The sequence below is a fragment of the Ziziphus jujuba genome, chromosome 1 (assembly GCF_031755915.1).
Source record: "Ziziphus jujuba cultivar Dongzao chromosome 1, ASM3175591v1".
NCBI classification, from domain to species: domain Eukaryota; kingdom Viridiplantae; phylum Streptophyta; class Magnoliopsida; order Rosales; family Rhamnaceae; genus Ziziphus; species Ziziphus jujuba.
Window position 1 is genome coordinate 5058085 of NC_083379.1, and position 18380 is coordinate 5076464.

Consider the following 18380-nt stretch of genomic DNA (forward strand, 5'->3'; position numbering starts at 1 on the left):
CTTAAATTATTTTTATATTATTTTTTTAATTATTATTTTTAAATCATTTTCAAATAGGGAGCTTGATTTTCAAGTTAGTAGAACAGATATATTAATAAACAAGTTAATTTTTAATAAATAAGTTAATTTTGGATTAATAGCTTAATTTTCAATAACTAGGTTAATTTTTAGGTTAACAGGTCAACACGACCTGTAACATCCCGTCTCGAACAATATCGGAATTTTCTTCGCGTTGACTAATGTTGACTGGGTTTGATCGCAGTTGACCCAGAGGGGTCAAAATTTAACTTTTTGATCCGGATGGGATTTCTCTTTGGCTAGGGTAACGTTGCAAAGTATGCATCAACCTGAGTCCATAGACTAGTAGCACGTTGAAAACGGAGCTGCCGTTTGAAAGTTACAAGCAAAACAAGTTGAGGTCCAAACTGTCCAAGGGGTGTCCAAGTTGACTTTTGGTTCATGCAAAATTGAACTTTAACTCATACACGATTGTGAAGTACTCATTGGTACGAGTTCATAGATTAGTGGCACATCCGAAACGGATATATGGTTTACAAGTTATGGATCTGTAAAGTTTTTTTTAATATTGTATTATTTTATTGTTATTATTATTATATATATATATATATTTTTTTTTTTATTTTCTTTTTCTCTTTCTTTTTTTCCTTTTCCCCCACGTGGGAAAATGCCCCCACGGGCTTTTTTTTCCTTCTTCTCCTTCCCGTCAATCTCTCGCTCCCTGCTGCATCTTTTCTGGCCACCGGACGGCTACATGCACTGGCCACCGGTGAAGCCCAGCCATCGGCCAACTCAGCTGCCAAGTTTGACGGCCGGCCATCCGGCGATGCGCCCAGATCGGCGGCTGAAGCCGACAGCGGCTTATTTTGTTTTTTCGACGATTTCGTTGTTTTTCGGCCAGCCCAGTCCGATTTCATACCCTATTCCCCCTATTTTGGACCTCCTGAGCTCGATTTTGAGGTCCATTTAGCTCAATTCCTTGCCGTTTGGAAGACACGACAAGTTGACATTTGGTCGAAAGCTTCTGTCTACTTTCCGGCCACCTCCGGTCGAGTTGAGTCCAACGGAGATCGGTAACGTATTCCTTGTCCCCTTAGCTTTCCGTTGATACCTTAATTGCGAATTTCGGATACCGTTTGTGTTAAACCCCCGGGTACCGGATATTATTTATCCGAATAAAATATTAATTTATTTGATCCTGTGTAATATTGTTGTTCTAGGAGCACGTGTGTGTCGTAGAATTGATCCTATGGAGGATCTTGGTTGGATTGCATACTCGAGGTGAGTGACCCACCTTCAAAATTATTTTCGAATATTAAATTAATTATATTTTGGAATATTCTAATATTTGAATGTTTTTATTTTATGTTGATTATGTGATAAAATGTGAATTAAATTTTGATGCCAATATTTGAATAATTTGAAGTATATGATTTTTTGACACATTATGAAAATTTAGATTTTATGGAAATTTGATATTTAAAGGAATTGTGAATTTAATGTTATTTGATTTATTGTAGAATTTATTTATGAGAATTTTGATTGTTGTGGATTTTATGATGTTTAAATGACATATTTGATTCAAATTATTTTTTTTGAAGATTTGAGAAAGAACTATTGATTTAAATTATTATGTTCAAAATATTTATGCCATTGGAAAATTTGTATATTTAAATTGATGGAATTGAGAATTGATGGATTTGAAATTGATGGAATTTATTATGACGATGATTTATAAAGGAATTGTGGAAAATTTACGGGTTTAATTGGATGGAATAAACCCGGTAGTATTTATGAGATTTTGAGATTTGAAAATAAATATATTGATTTTATGATTTTTAGATGCACCATACACGTACTGGTGTTATTTATACATGGATATGATTAGCGTGCAGGTGGATGTGGTGAGTTCGCAGGTGGGTGTGAGTAGCGCACAGGTGATTATGGGGTTGTCCTGTGGTTGCCATAGGATGAGGGTAGGCCTCCCCTCCATGGCCGAGATGCCTGTTTGCAGCGGCGTGGTAGGACGCCATGTGACCGTATGCCAGTTTCTCTCTTTAACCTCTTGTCTGGTGGTGCTTGGGACGCTGGGTACCGTTGGCGCCATTGGTATATAGAGGGTGCATCAAATGGTTTTCACGACGTGATTTTAATCATACAATATTTAGAATTTTATTTGAATTAAAATGTTTTTAATAATGTTTTGTAAATTAAATTGTTTCGGTAATCTAAATTGAGTTCTATTATTAATTATTTGGTTTTATTTTATTTATTTAAATATTTCTTGGATCATTTTTGTTAATGTAAATTTTATTGTGTTTTCGTATTAATTGTTTACAATACTTTATTCCCAATTTAATATTTGTCATTAGTCTTATTTTTTTTATAATTATTTTTCACTAAAAATTTTGGATTATTAATTTATTATCTTTTATTTGCAAATTATTAATTGAATATTTTCTAGATTTTTGGGGCATAAAATGTTGGGTTTTGCGAAAATGTTTTAAAAATGGAACTTTTCTAACTGAGTGAATTGTGAGGGTTTTGAGAGAAAATATTATTTTTAACTACCTATTATTTATTTACTTATTTCTTATTAATCAATTAACTAAGTTATTTACCTTTTTATTATTATTATTGTATAGTAGATTGGGTTACTCACTGAGATGATTAGCATCTTACGTTTTTAAATTCCGTTCCCTTTGGCTCAGGTTAGTCGACGTTGATCGTCCGGGGGCGAGCTCGACGTCTTGGTTCGTTGTCGAAGACCAAAAGGCTTTTCCTTTCATTTCTATCTTGTATTAAATTTCATATTCAATTGTACTAATAACACTCTGTATACTGTTTGGACATTTATTTATTTAATTCTGCACTGGCTCCCCGTTATTTATTTGAAGTTCTGCAAATTGTGGTAATACTTGTAGTAAAGTAGGAGGAATAAAGTGGTGCATATAGAAGTGTGTTTTTTGTGCAGGAAAATTGTGGTAAGTCATACCCTTAGGGGAGATATTGTCGGATTTTCCATTGGGAGATTCGGTGGTGTTTCCCTGGGATCAGGGCTTGTCTAAGGTTCCGATGAAGAATTTTGGACGGGTTTTGACAGGACATATTAAAGTAATCATGTTAAACGGATCATGTCGGGTTGACCTGTTTATAAACAATTTGGGTTAGTGTTTTAAATACCTGATACGATTAATAAATGGGTTGGGTTATGATTGAGCATTTTTGACACGATTATTAAATGGGTTGACACGAACTCGACACGTGGACACGAATTGCCACCTCTACTTACCCTTTCTAATTTGTCAAGATGGATCCTACTTTTAGAACCACAGCTACTTACCCTTTCTATTTTTTACCAATTTTATTTTTTATATTTTTACCAATTATATGTGTGTATATATATATATATATTTAAGACAACATTAGAAAGAATGTAATTATATGTGTGTGTATATTATATATATATATATATATATTTTAGTCCACGTTAGAAAGAATGTAAGTTATATACTAAACCATTTTTAAATTTGGGATTTTAAAACTATGAGTAATACATAAAGGATGCGATGATCAGGTTAGCTGTGTGCTATTTGATCTTTAATTCTATATCATTTATACTCCTTGTTACTACAATTTTTCATAAATTTATAGGATTTCAATAATAATAATATAAAAATATAGATACAAATACAAATAATAAATAATAATTTATAAGTACCTTTTTATGTATCAAGATCTCTTCCAAAATTTTCTACCTAAAACTCGGATGCCCCAACTCTCTCCAAATTTAACTCAACATAGAAAATATATACTTTAATAGATTTATAACTGTCCACACCTTCCATTTAATACAATTTCACAATTTTACAGCACTTCATAATTATACCAAAACATAAATAATAATAAACATATCTAATAATAAGAGATGCAACCATAATAATATTTGTAATAATAACAACAACAACAACAACAACAACAACAACAACAACCACCAAAAATAAAGACAACTTGGTTTCTATACTCTAAGTCATACAATCCACATTTCAACAACTAAAAAATATACATATATGAGTTTATGTTGTTAAAAAACAATAAATTTTAAGATATACTTAAATTGTCAGGACCCGTCCAAGATCCCTCACCGGAACCCCAGGCAAATCCTGATCCCAGCGAAACCCTACCAGACCTTCCAATGGAAAATTCGGCAGAACCTCCCCTAAGGGTTGGACTTACCATAATTTTCCTGCACTGAAAACACACTTCTAAATGCACCACCTTGTTCCTCCCACTTTACTATAAAATATTACCACGAATTTCAGCGCTTCAAAAATTAACAGGGAACCAGTGCACAATTAAATAAATAAACGTCCAAATAGTATACAGAGCGTTATCCACTACAATTGAATATGGAATTTAATACAATATAAGATAAAAAGAAATAACACAAGATAGAAAGGAAAGGAAAAGCGTCTTGGACTTTCGGCAACGAACCAAGATGTTGAGCTCGCCCCCGGACGATCAACGTCGACTAACCTGGGCCCCAAGGGGGGTGAATTGTGAAGTCCCATATCGGTTGGAAAGGGGAATGAAGCATGCCATATAAGTGGGTGTGGATACCTTTCCCGTTGACGTGTTTTATCAAAACTGTGCGGGCTGGACCCAAAGCGGACAATATCGTATGCAGGTGGTCTGGGCTGTTACAGATGGTACCAGAGCCAGTACCTGGATCGGTGTGCCAGCGAAGACGCTGAGCCTCAAGGGGGGTCGATTGTGAAGTCCCACATCGGTTGGAAAAGGAAACGAAGCATGCCATATAAGTGGGTGTGGATACCTTTCCTGTACGATGCGTTTTGACAAAACCTTGAGGGCTGGGTTGTAAGAGGATTCCCTAGGCCCAAAGAGGACAATATCGGACGTGGATGGTCTGGGCTGTTACACCTCTGGCCTTATTGCTGGTTGTATACCTATAGATGACTGATATCATGGGATCATATAGTGATATATCGAGTGTAGTTCCACTATAAGTGTGCGGTTTACGTGTTATATTTAACATTTTTAGTTATATTTTTATATTATTATTATTACTATCATTACTATTATTATTATTATCATGATCATCATTGTCAATTGCATAATTGTTGTATTTGTTTGAATTGATGACTTTCTGAATTTAGAAGTACGCACGTAATGTTATAAAGTAGTGGAAAGGTTTGGACAGTACCGGTAATAAAAAAATTCAAATTAGGCTTTGGTAGATATTTTAGCCTTTGTGCAGGTGTATTAGTTTTTGGATAGGTATTATGTGAGATCCCACATCGGTTGAAAAGGGGAACGAAGCATGCCTTATAAGAGGGTGTGGATACCTTTCCTTTGCGACGCGTTTTGACAAAATCGTACGGGCTGGACCCAAAGCGGACAATATCGCATGCAGGTGGACTGGGCTGTTACATAGTTAGTCTTCGAGGTAGGTGTATCAGCTTTGGATAGGTGTATGAGCTTCCAGACAGAAGTATTAGCGTACTAGCAATTTACTTAAATCATTTCAGAGGCTCTATACATAGTCATATTTACGTATATGTGTATGAAGAAAATAGGAATTTATGTTGATTCTGAATAGCAGTAGTATTATCAGAATTATTGTCCAGACCTTAACTATTCAATTTAAAGTATATTTCTATATATGTATTTTAATATAGTTTATTTTATTTATGTGACAGTCCAGACCACCCGCATGCAAATATTGTCCGTTTTGGACCTGGGAAATCCTCTTACAACCCAGCCATCGCGGGTTTAAAATGCGTCTCAGTGGTTAGGAGGAATCCTCTTCCCCCGCCAGTCCCACTGGCTCGGGCCTCCCAAGTCCAACCGAGATATTGTTCGCTTTGGAAGCTAGATGGTGAGCCTAATCCTACCCTTCACGGTTTTACTTTCCCTCATGGGAATGCGTCTACAAGGGAAAGGTATCTACACGCTTATAAGCCATGCTTCGTTTTCCTTTCCAACCGATGTGGTATCTCACAAGAGGTGGTTGCCTATATGGCCAGCTAACCCTCTGATCTCGTAGGCGGTAAAAATAAGATACTTAATCGTTCATGAGCCTAATCGAGTCATTACCCTGGTATGGCATAGTACACTTGACACATAATCGTTACAATGATAATGTTATATTAGTTTAATTATAGGAATTGTGGATATGGAATGTTCAACGTCACTATGACATGCTATACTATTAGGTTGTTTGGCAACCATGGACATAATCAATATACCAAGTTGTTCAAAGGAAACAATATAAAGACTCGTAAATTCATATGAAAATTGATTCTACTTAAATTTACCATTGTATCACCCAAGATTTTCTCGCCACAAATAGAAAAAGGGTTGGCCAGAGACCGTTCAAATCAAGTGAACTGGATAACACTAGCAGCTAGCATCCAAACACGGTTTTTGACCCCCAAACGCCGATCCCGGTGCATCCTCTGACCAACTGGCCAGAAATATTGCAGTTGGAGTCACCTTGATAATAGAGATCTTGTGCTTTCCATTCACAAAAGCAGGCAAAGTTGATAAATTCATAGAATTGGCAAATGTTATATTATAGTAGTCTACTTGGGAATTTGATTTCCCTACTTCTTACATCTCCAAGACTTTCCTTGGCGGAAAGTTAAAGCAACCATTATACATATTTATGTAAGTGTTTATTTGAAAGGAAACCATTATAAGGATCCCGAAACCTACACAACCTGACGTGGTCTGTCCAAGACACAAGATCATCAAAACAGTTGCCGAACACGAGAAGGTCTAAAATGGGCTGGGTTTTCAAGACCACCGAATTGGTTTGGGTCTCTATGAGCTGCACCTTCTGAACCGGTCATGGATCTGGGAACTTCTGGTCTTTTTGGGCATATCCAGGTCTCCATTCCCTTCCTGGAGTCTAGGCCCATTTGGGATATTAAGAGATTTGAGAATAAAGTTGAAATATGTTGTTTTATTTTTTTATAATTTTATTGAAATATTATTGAAAATTTTATTCAAAAATAAAAAAAAGTCAGTTATAATCTATAAAATTTGTCTTTTTCAATTAAGACATAAACATTTAAATTAAGTTAAAGAGCAAACAAAACAAAATGTCTTAATGAATTAAGATAAGTTTGTTTTAAAACTGAAGTGAGAAAAAAAAAAAAAATCCCATAGCATATGTATTTTATTTTCCGTAATAATAGTATATGTATTCTTTACTTCTAGTAACTAGTAATGGTGAGAAAATATTATTTACTAGTAGACAAATACAAACCAAAGAGAAAATTTCAACACTAGAATAGACAAACTTTTATACTTCAGGAAACCAAAATATAAATCTTGCAATCGTAATTACATATATTTAAATTTTAAAAAAATTATTAATTGTGTTGGTAGTAAATTTGTGTACAGTGATGAATTGACTCGCAACTACCTCAATGGGTCACTTCCAACAGAATGGACTAAAATGAAGTACTTGCAACAGAATGTAAGCACATTCTTCCATACAAACTGTATATCTAATCTTTACATTAATATACCATATGCAGCTCTCGTACTGTCAAAACTTTTTTGCACAGTTTTAACATTTCTATTGATATTTTCTGCTGCGATTTTTCCTACAATAACTCTAATTACTTTGTCATCAAGTTGCACAGAAGACAAGTTAGAATAATTGTTTGGATGATTGGCTTACTTTACGTTTAACTTTTTTTGGACCTAAATTAGATTATTTTCTTGAAATTTAACCCTTTCAGTGGCAATCAAATCAACAAGTATCGAAGTTCCACCTTGAAGAACCAGTAAGACCATTCTCATACTTCATTAAAGTGCCCAATAATTGTTATTTCTTTGTCATTTTAAGCAGAAACAGACTTCTTACATGCAAAGAGACACAAACACTCAGCTGTCCATGTATGTATATATCTTCTTAATTCTCTAAACTATTTCAAGTGAAGTGAAATTAGAATTATGGTTGGTTCAAAAAGGATGGATTTGGTTTAGAGATTTGATAAGTTCATCTCTGCAGCTTATAAGCAATCAATTCATATAAGTCGTGGGGGGTGATGATGGGAAAATTGCAATTAATGCTAAAAGGAGCTTTTCATGTAAAGGTGACATGGGAGAAAGATATGGTGCTATATTGGAAGTCAATGGGGATTTAGCAGGATAGGAGACTTCATGGATGATGATGAATCTGATACAGAATCCAAATATCTGGTTAAAATATACTTCAGAGGGAAATTTTGGGGACTTGGCCGCTCTCTGCACTACAGCACATGGATCTCAATTCCTTCTCTCAGATATTATGCTTTTTGTCTTGACAATGGGAATTACTATGCCAAACTCCATTTCACCGATATCATATTTGCTGACAATATATCATATAGCAGACTTGGGAGACGCATATTTGATATTTACATTCAGGGTAATTGCTTACTGTACAATCCTGCTCGATAATAATAGGGGTATATATGGATTTTCTGAAGTTTTTATATAATTTGCACGGAAAGATAGAAAGGAGGATTTCAATATAAAAGAGGAAGCCAATGGAGCCGGTGAACCCCATGAAGAATTCTTTAATGACGTCAGTGTTACGGACCATAACTTGGAGATCCGCTTGTATTGAGTTGGGAAATGGACTACTTTCATCCCCTGAAGATGGTCTCCTGGTTATGGTCCTCTCGTCTCTGCCATAGTAAGTAGTAGGTTTACATTCTTTCACAGTATTTTGAGTCGCCATAATGGCATAAAACAGTTTAGAAACTTGAACTTACTCTAAATAAAAGAAACCAAATGAAGGTAGAAACAATAAAAATTTTGTATGTTTGTTTCCTGTTCGAAATAACATGTTAGCTATTCCCGGATATGTCAAAGTTCAGTCATAGGAATTAGGATACATAAAATGCACGCACATAAGCTTTCTGTTTGTTCTAAATATCTTTTGTCTCGTACTTTCTCTTTGAGGCACATATCATTATATATTTTGGAAAGGTCATACTTATTAGTGTAAAACTACCGAGGAAACAGGAATAAGTTTCTGTTATTTCTACATTCTTGATGTCCTGCTTTTCCAATTTCCTTAGGGGGTGAATGGGGGATTTTTCGGTGGCAAATGAACCTCTCATTTATACCAATTATTTTAATTTTTCCATCTGATACTGAAGCATGCATATGGTTCCTTCTTTCCAGGTTCCAAATCCCATTGTGAAGGTGAGAAATCTTAGACATCATTTCTTGTTTTCTATGTAAGTAAATACTGTCTTTATGTTCTCATGTTCTATACAGAACAATCAGAACCCCATTAAAAGAAGAAGAAGAAGAAGAAGAAGAAGAAGAAGAAGAAGAAGAGAAGTAGAACACGTGATGTGGTTGATGTGGTCACTTCGATTTCATGCCTAATTTTTCTGGTAATCATTCATCATTTGGAGACGCCGTTATGGGGATAAATATACTAGAGCAAGAGGTGAGGGATTCATAAATACTCTATTTGTAATCATTCATTAGTACGCCGTTTTGGGGATATTCATGATGGTCTAATGTAACTGTAAATAATACCGAGGGTGAGAGATAATATAAATAAACAACTACATTAAAAAAAACAAAATAATTTTTAATTTAACAGGTGCTTGCTGAAAATATATTATACACGAGTATGGAATAAATGGCAGGGACTCGGTAACGTCGGGCGAGGGAGGGACTTGAGGGGGTCAAGGGTGCTAATTATTGGCTTTAGGCAGGATGGTGGAATATGCTTATTGTATGGGTCAGTAGCTGCAGGAATTAACAATCTGCCAAAAGAACCCTCTTATTATTCACCACAATAAAATAGTTGCCCCTGCCATCACCTGTCCTAGTCTTTATCTTTTTCTTCATCTTTTTATTATGATTCCTAATCTCAATTGCCAGAATTCGAACTCGAACTCGTCTTTTGATTTTTGTTTTCTTCGATCCATCTGCGGCAATGGGTAACAAGCTCAGTCGGCAGGTATGCACATTTGAGTCCATTGTAATGGTTTGAAGACAATTGAGTGGTTGTTGGGTAACCGTGTCATAGAGAAACAGCTGAGCAACATTATCATCTAACGAGTCAGTTTGAGCCAAAAATATTTTGGTTTCGCTCCAAAATCCCAGGACATGTTGAATACCATTAAGGGGACCAATAGTGAATAGCTTAACCCATGAATCTTTATTACCGTATTCACCTAATACCCATATATCAAAACAACTTGTTGTTCTATTACCATCTCTATTCCAATGTCCATGTTGATTAACAACGAGAGCCAGGGAGTCGTTGAGAAGCAGAGGATAAGGACAATGGAGGTAATAATAATAGGGAAATTGATAAGAATAAGTAGGAATAATATCATCAGGAAAAGGGGTGGTCAGAATCACCTCATTTGTGACGTCAAACGAAACAATTACATCCCTGCCATTAGGGCCGACAAGGCGGCTGAATCCTGGCCAGTGGCAAAATCCATTGGCATATACCATGTCAACTTCATGTGAAATAATCTCGGAAGATAGAATGATTTTCCAAATTTTCTTCTTGTAGCTGTAGATCTCAATCTCCGTTTTAAACGAATAGCACTTGTCGCTGAGAACGATGAAGGGCCTGTACTCATTATTTTTGGAATCGAACCCACATCCATAATTAGTCACATATAAATCATCTTCCTCCCCATCACTATCACTTGAATTCCTATAATGATCATAAGTTGGAACATCCTTGACATCTCCAGTTGCAGGGTTCCACAAGGCCAAGTGTCCACGATAATTTTTGAAGCCGAAAAACGAAACAAGTAGGACACCGTCACAGCAACAGCAGCAGAACCGTGTGGGTGTGGGTCTGATGTGGATAACTGTTTTGACTGTTGCATCATCATCATCATCTTCGTAAGAAACGGAAACTACGCGAGTTCCTTTAAATGGGATGGAGATGAACATATAAGGATCCCTGTCACCGTCGAGGAGGGAGTATTTGGCGATGAAGTAGGAGCTGTTGATTAAGGAATACAATGACTTGCACACCCTCTTCAGTTTTATCACATCCACCACCGGCAACCTCATCAGAATTTCTATGACCAAGTCTTCTGTCAGATCATATACATTAACAAAAGAATCACTTCTTGATGATGAAGATTCAGATGATAATGATTCCCCAAACTCATGATTCATCGTCATCACGACAGATGATTCATACGATATTACGATAATCTAATCTAAACTCTATAAGAGAAGATGAAGGAGAAGAAAGAAGAGAATACTATGGACGGATGGAGTTTCAGGCATAAGGTTTAGGGATTTATTTGTAGGCTGGCCTTATAGCCCCTCTCGGATAAAAACAGCAACGCCACACCACAGTATTGTAGACTTATTTGTTTGCTGAGCTGTAAACTTTAGCTTACTCTGTAAGCTTATCCTAGTCAATCAATACATAAAACAACTGTTTCTCTCTGTATTCTAGTCTACTTTCTTAGTAAATTCCATTTAAATCATTGGACAATTTGCGAAAAAATTGATGAAAATTTTTACATTTAAGTTTTAATTGAATAATTAAATTCAATACTTTAAATTTAAAGTTGTCTATATTTAATTAATAGTTATATATATAATTTTATTTTTTATCATGTTATATAATTAATTTTAATCAATAATATTTATTTTTTTTTATATTAAAATTTTAGAATAAACTATTTACATTATCATTCGATATATAAATTACATTAATAGAGGATCAATTTCGGGCATAAATTTTATAAAATTTTGAGTCGACGTTTAACACAAATATATCAATGAGTAAAATTATTTTAATTAAAACAAAAGCACCTATTTTGAAAATTTATAAATTATCCAATTAATAATAATTTGTTAAATAATATATTATATCCAAATTTAAAAATAAAGATATATTTATGCTAAAATATATTTTAGAAAATATACTATTTATAGTATTAATATATGCTCATCCTTGTTCTATTATAGAGTCAGCCCCAAGTTCTATTAGATACCTAACATATGCTATGAATATTATTTAAATATCAAATAAAATTTTAAGGATATTAGAATATTGTAAATATTTTAAAATTACTTTTCCTACTTTGAGTTTCCAAAATTGGACTCTAGAGGAATCCAATTATACTGTGACCCTGATTGGCCTATTGCCAAAAATTTGGGGCTTTTCTACTTATACTCAATTTCATGAAATTAAATATTTCTCTATTAATCACTGGAACTTAAATGCAAAAAAAAATTTCTATGAAAAACTTCCAACACCGGCCAATTTTGTAGTAATTACTAAAATCAGTTCCAAAATTGTAATATTTTAAATACTCATCCATAATTGGCAAACTGTATACCAAATGAAAGTTTATAAGACAAGAATTGACAATACTTAGCTCATATTAACCAAACTCACCGCCAGAGGCAAGAAAATGGCCAAAAAGTTTCGGCCAAATTTAGATCACCATATCTCCCAAAAAACTTAAAATTTGAAAAAATGGAGGTTATATTTACAATTAGAGGATCCAAAATAGGGGATTATGGTTTGGATTGGGTTGGCCAGAAAGTGATCAAATCATCAAAAAATCAATTTGTGTGTTGCTGGCATCAAACTCCTGATCTAGGAGCATCCACGAACTGCTCATCTTGATTTTCCAACTCCAGGCTGAAAATTCCATGGGCTTTGCCCAGGTCCTATGCGTGTGGTGTACGATGGTCGGAAAAGTGACTAATTTGGCTGGAGCCAGGGGAGAGAGAGAGAGAGAGAGAGTGTGTGTGTGTGTGTGTGTGTGTGTAACACCTTATCCCAAATCACATTGGAATTCGTGCACGTTGACCGAGGTTAACCTTTGATTGAGTGGGTCAAAAGTTGACTTTTTGTTCCAGTTGAAATTTCTAGTTGACCAGGGTATCGGGGCAAAATGCATGATGCCCCGAGTTCGTAAACTAGTAGCACGTCGAAAACGGAGCTACGGTTTGAAAGTTATGGGCAAAACAAGTCGAGGTGCAAACAGTCCAAAAGGTGCCAGGAGTTGACTTTTTGTTGTTGTGTAATTTTGTTTTGACTCTTGTATGGTTGTAAAGTACTTGTCGATACGAGTTCATAGACTAGCGGCATGCTTAAATTGGATATCTGGTTAAAAAGTTATGGATGTTTGAAGTTCGCCGGATAATGTAATATTTTATTATATCTAGCTTAAGTGCACAGTAATGCCACATATCGCCACCTGATTGGTCCACGTGGATGAACAGTTTCACCCATGATGGCTTTTATTTGGCAAAAACGCCGGGGAAGAGAGAGAAAGAGAGAAAGGAGAGGAGAGAGAACGACCGGCCGCCGAAAATCGTCCAATTTTCAGGCGGACCCTTGCTACACGCGCCGGCTAGATGGGAGTGCCTTCCCATTTCCGGCCAAACCCTGAAATTTCACGACCATTGGTCGCCAGACGTGCCCGGATCGAGACGGCGAAGCTCGGCGGCGATTTTTCCCTCCACCGTCGTTTGCCCAGTTTCCAGCCATTTTTAGGCCACAAGCGCCAGCCACCCCTCACCACCTCCTCAATTTCGGCCTACCCACCAAATTTCATGATCACCGGACCTCCGATGCGCGGGGATCGGAGCATTTTCCAGCGAGGCACCGAAAATCTTCAAACCCCGATCTCTCCGCCGTCCGGCCTCTGTTTGCCTCACCGCCGGTCCCGTTGGAATCCTCTCCCCTTGATCTACAAAACCACCAAAAAATCTCAGCCAACGGCCACCGCATGCGGTGCCACCGACGACGGTTGCCGGTGGCCACGGCGGCTCGCCGGAAGTCACTGTTCCGGCAAGTGCCCAGTTGCACCGCCGATCCTTGTCCACTGATTCCAACCTCCTGAATCCAAATCCGGGATCCTTTTCCTCCAATTCGTGATGGTTTGGGAGAATTGAGGAGTCGAATCCCGAAAGCTTTCCGGCGAGATTTCGGCCACCTCGAGTCCGATCTCCGGGAAGTAAGACCGAATCCGTGATCCTCATCACTCAAGCTTCGATTCGGTATATCACTCGTAATTTTTAGTTGTTGTTTGTGTTCGCTCCCCGGGTACCCATTTGGGAGTTACCCGATTAAAATATTAATATATTTGGTTGGTGTACTGTGGATGTTTTAGGTGCGCATGCGAGTAGTGGAGTTGATCCTGCGGAGGATCTTAGCTGATATACGCGCTTAAGGTGAGTGACCCACCTTTAAAAATATTTTGGGGCAATTAATTATATTTAATCGGTGTTTAATTGATATTTAAATTATGCTCATGTGGTGCAATTTAATTGTGATTTTATTGTGATTTAATTTATTTATTATGCATGAGTAAAGTATATTTCAGTAATAATCGTATGTGGTTTTAATGTTATTTTCAGGCATAATTGGTTTAAATATTTTATGAAAATATTTGTTTAAAATGGTGGTTTAATTTTATAATTATGCCCACGGTATTTTATTTGTTGAACCTCGTATTACGAGAAAAATTATTTTTTTATTGGTTATCGATGTTTTCGTACCGGGTTTGTTAAATGAAAATATGTGGGATGGTAAATGTGAAAATTGGTATATTTCCCACGGTAATTTTGGAAAGAACGGTATGGTTGATTTAATAATTATTTTAGACGCATTCATACAGTATTGGTGTTCTGGTATATGTATATGGTTAGCGCGCAAGTATTATGTCTCCTGTGGTTGCCATTGGACCGTGGGCAGACAAGTTTGATATTGGCCACAGCCGCCCCCCTCCTTGGCCGGGATGACGGTTTCAGCAGCGGTACTGTCGAAACGCCGAAATGCCGTTTGCAAGTTTCTCTCTTTAATCTCCCCGCCAGTCGGTGCTCAGGACGCTGGGTATCGGAGGGCATCACCGGTATATGGTGTGGTGCGTCAAGTGTAGTTTTCAAATGAAATTTCAAACCCCAAAGGTGTTCAAAAAATTATTTATTATAATTTATTACATTTTAATTATATTTGGGGTATTTATTTATTTATTTATTTATTGTTGTTTATTAAATTGTTTGATCCCTTGGTTTTCGGAAAATACGAATATCGGGTTTTGTGAAAATGTTTTAAAAAGGGAACATTTCCAACGGAGTGATTAGTAAGTGTTTTGAGGGAAATTATTATTTTTAACTGTTATTATTTGCCGGTATTACTTAAATTCCCTTATTTGTTATATTATTATTGTTAATAAATTCCCTTATTTGCTAGGGTCGCTCACTGAGATGATTAGCATCTCACGTTTTTAAATTCCGCTCCCTTAGGTGCAAAGGGTGGTAGACGTTCTTCCAAGGCGAACCAATTCTCCGCCGCTATCGTGTTTCGAGAAGTACTTTTGTACTCGTTCAATTCAGTTGTATTATTTCTCTCATCTTTGTTGTATTTTCTATTGATTAGCACTTCATGAAGCTCTATATACTATTTGGACACCTATGTTTTATTTATGCACTGGGTTGCTGTTATTGTTGTGAAGTGCTGTAAATTTGTGGAATCAATTTGTAGTTTTGCGGGAGGAATAAGGGGATGAATATAGAAATGTGTTTTCAGTGCAGGTAATTTTTGGTAAGTCCTACCCTTAGGGGAGGTGCTGCCAGATTTTCCGTTGGAAGGTTCGGTAGTATTTCCCTGGGATCAGGGCTTGTCTAGAGTTCCGGAGAGGAATTCTGGATGGGTCCTGATAGAGAGGCTATCTGGGAACAAGGAGGAAAAGAGAGAGGGGGGTAAATAAAAGAGAAAGAAAAGAAATGGACACATGGCATTGTCAAATTGTGACATGTGATGCTTGTCAAAAATATTTTCAAATATTCTTTTTCATGCTTTTTGATAAAAACTATCCGGTAAAGTCGATCCTAGAAAAATGATTTCAACTTTACAAATCTATAACTTTTCAATTGTAATTCTAAAAACGTACCACTGGTTTACGAACTTATATCAACGAGCAATATACAAATGATACATAAGTGAAAGCCATAATTTATGCCTATAAAAAGTCAACATTGACCTCGGTTGATCAATCTACACTTCATCTTGATCTAACCATAACTTTCTGTTCTCAACTTTGATTTTGTCGTGCTGCTAGTCTATGAGCTAATGACATGTACTTCATAATGATGCCTTGGTCAAAGTAAAACTCTAGCATGCTAAAAAAGGTAACTATAGAATCCACTTGGTCATCCCCGTTCAATTCTGATCAAACTTGATAAAAGCGTGAGAATTTCCCCTACACTTTGGTATGGGTTACAAAAAAGTTTCTAAATAGGCTACACAATATAGTTCACAATAAATTGATCACTCATTGTTAGGTGTACTTAAATATGTCAATGGTAGATTCTACTAAGGTTAGAATGGCCCCTATCAAAAGTTATATATATATATATATATATTAAGGATGAAATGATCTCTTTATATATATATATATATATACATATATATATATGTATATATATGTATTTACGAATCTATTTTGAATACAATAAACTATAGTCTTATTCATATTAGATACTGTGAAGCTTTTTTTTAATATAATAAACTATTGTCTCGTTCATATGACATACTATGTATCATACGTACCGTGTTGTACAGAGAAAGAGGAGTCTGCACACTCTTACCAAAAAAACAAAAAAAGCAATCTGTATATAGTATTCAATCTCCTTGACTAATAATATTGATAAATTATTTAATCAATGAGATAAAGACCAATAAGATATGATGATTTTAAAGACCAATAACATGTGGAAACTTGAGATGTTTTGAAGCTCTAAACTAAAATCACTACGAGAAAATTGATATCTAGCGACATTCATTTAGCGACGCTACAAAACAAACATGTTTGAAAAAACAAAACCGCGATTCTGAGGTTAATGCGTCAGTAAAAATTCAATAAATATACGACGTACTATATAGATTGTGCGTCACTTGTTCTCTTCTCTCTTTTTTTTTTAGTTCTTTTAATTAATCTAATTTAATTCAACAACAAATAACCCATAAAAATATTAGAGCAACATAACTGAGGTTGTTTTTTTTTTTTTTTTTCTTTCGGTTATATGTGTAATAGGCGACGCACCAGTAAGATTGTGCATCACCTGTTCTCTCTTCACTTTTTTTTTTAGATCTTTTAATCAATCTAATTTTATTTTAATAATAACAGTCAATAAATATATTAATGCACCAAAACTGAGGTTTTATTTATTTATATATATATATATATAGTTAATAGGTGACGCACCAATAAGATATATTTATTTATATATATATATATAGTTAATAGGTGACGCACCAATAAGATTGTGCGTTGCCTGTTCTCTCTTCAATTTATTTTATTTTATTTTATTTTATTAAAATAGGACCATAACAAGAATTGAACCCAGGATCTCCTACACTCTCAAGAAATCACCACACCACCAGGCCAATGACATATATGTACTGATACAGCAAAAACTAGTTAATATAGTGCTAGGCGATGCATTATGTTAAGAATGCGTCGCCAAATAGATGAACAGGCGACGCATTCTTCAACAAATGCATTGCCTATTCTTTGTTTTTTTCAATTTTTTTGTTCAAACATTTAAAAAAAAAATAAAATCAAAATAGGGCCATAAAAAGAATTGAACCCAAGACCTCCTACACTCTCAAAAAATCACCACACCACCAGGTCAAATAACTTATATGTATTGATACAGTAAAAACTGGTTAATATACTGTTAGGCGATGCGTTATGTTAAGAATGCGTCGCCAAATAGATGAACAGGCGATGCATTATTCAACAAATGCATCGCCTATTCTTTTTCTTTTTTCAATTTTTTTTGTTTAAACATTTAAAAAATAAAATAAAATCAAAATAGGAACATAACAAGAATTGAACCCAAGACCTCCTATACTCTTAAAAAATCACCACTCCACCAGCTCAAATAACTTGTATGTACTAATACAACAAAAATTGGTTAATATAGTGTTAGGCAACGCATTATTTAAAAAATGCATCTCCAAATAGATGAACAGGAGATGCATTCTTCAACAGATGCGTCGCCTATTCTTTTTTTATTTTTTTTTATTTTTTTGTTTAAACATTTAAAAAAAATAAAATCAAAATAGAGCCATAACAAGAATTGAACCCAGGACCTCCTACATTCTCAAGAAATCACCACACCACCAAGTCAAATTACTTGTATGTACTAGTGCAACAAAAACTGGTTAACATAGTGTTAGGCGACAAATTATTTAAAGAATGCATCGCCAAATAGATGAACAGGCGACGCATTCTTCAATAAATGTGTCGCAAATCAAAATAGAGCCATAACAAGAATTGAACCTAGGACCTCCTACACTC

At 35.4% G+C, this 18380-nt stretch overlaps 1 protein-coding gene across 3 annotated transcripts in view; it reads right to left on the minus strand.

Moving 5' to 3' along the window:
* Positions 1–11392, minus strand: part of LOC125423509 (putative F-box protein At3g17480) — a 31721-nt gene extending 20329 nt beyond the window's left edge. For 2 of the 3 annotated variants that reach the window (XM_048477991.2, XM_048477985.2), the window contains exon 1: positions 10915–11392. In XM_048477991.2, the coding sequence (XP_048333948.2) occupies positions 10915–11220 (306 nt within the window). In that variant the 5' untranslated portion in view covers positions 11221–11392. The remainder of the gene's footprint in view (positions 1–10914) is intronic. The other variant, XM_060813867.1, reaches the window with a different exon arrangement.
* Positions 11393–18380: the final 6988 nt, after the last annotated feature.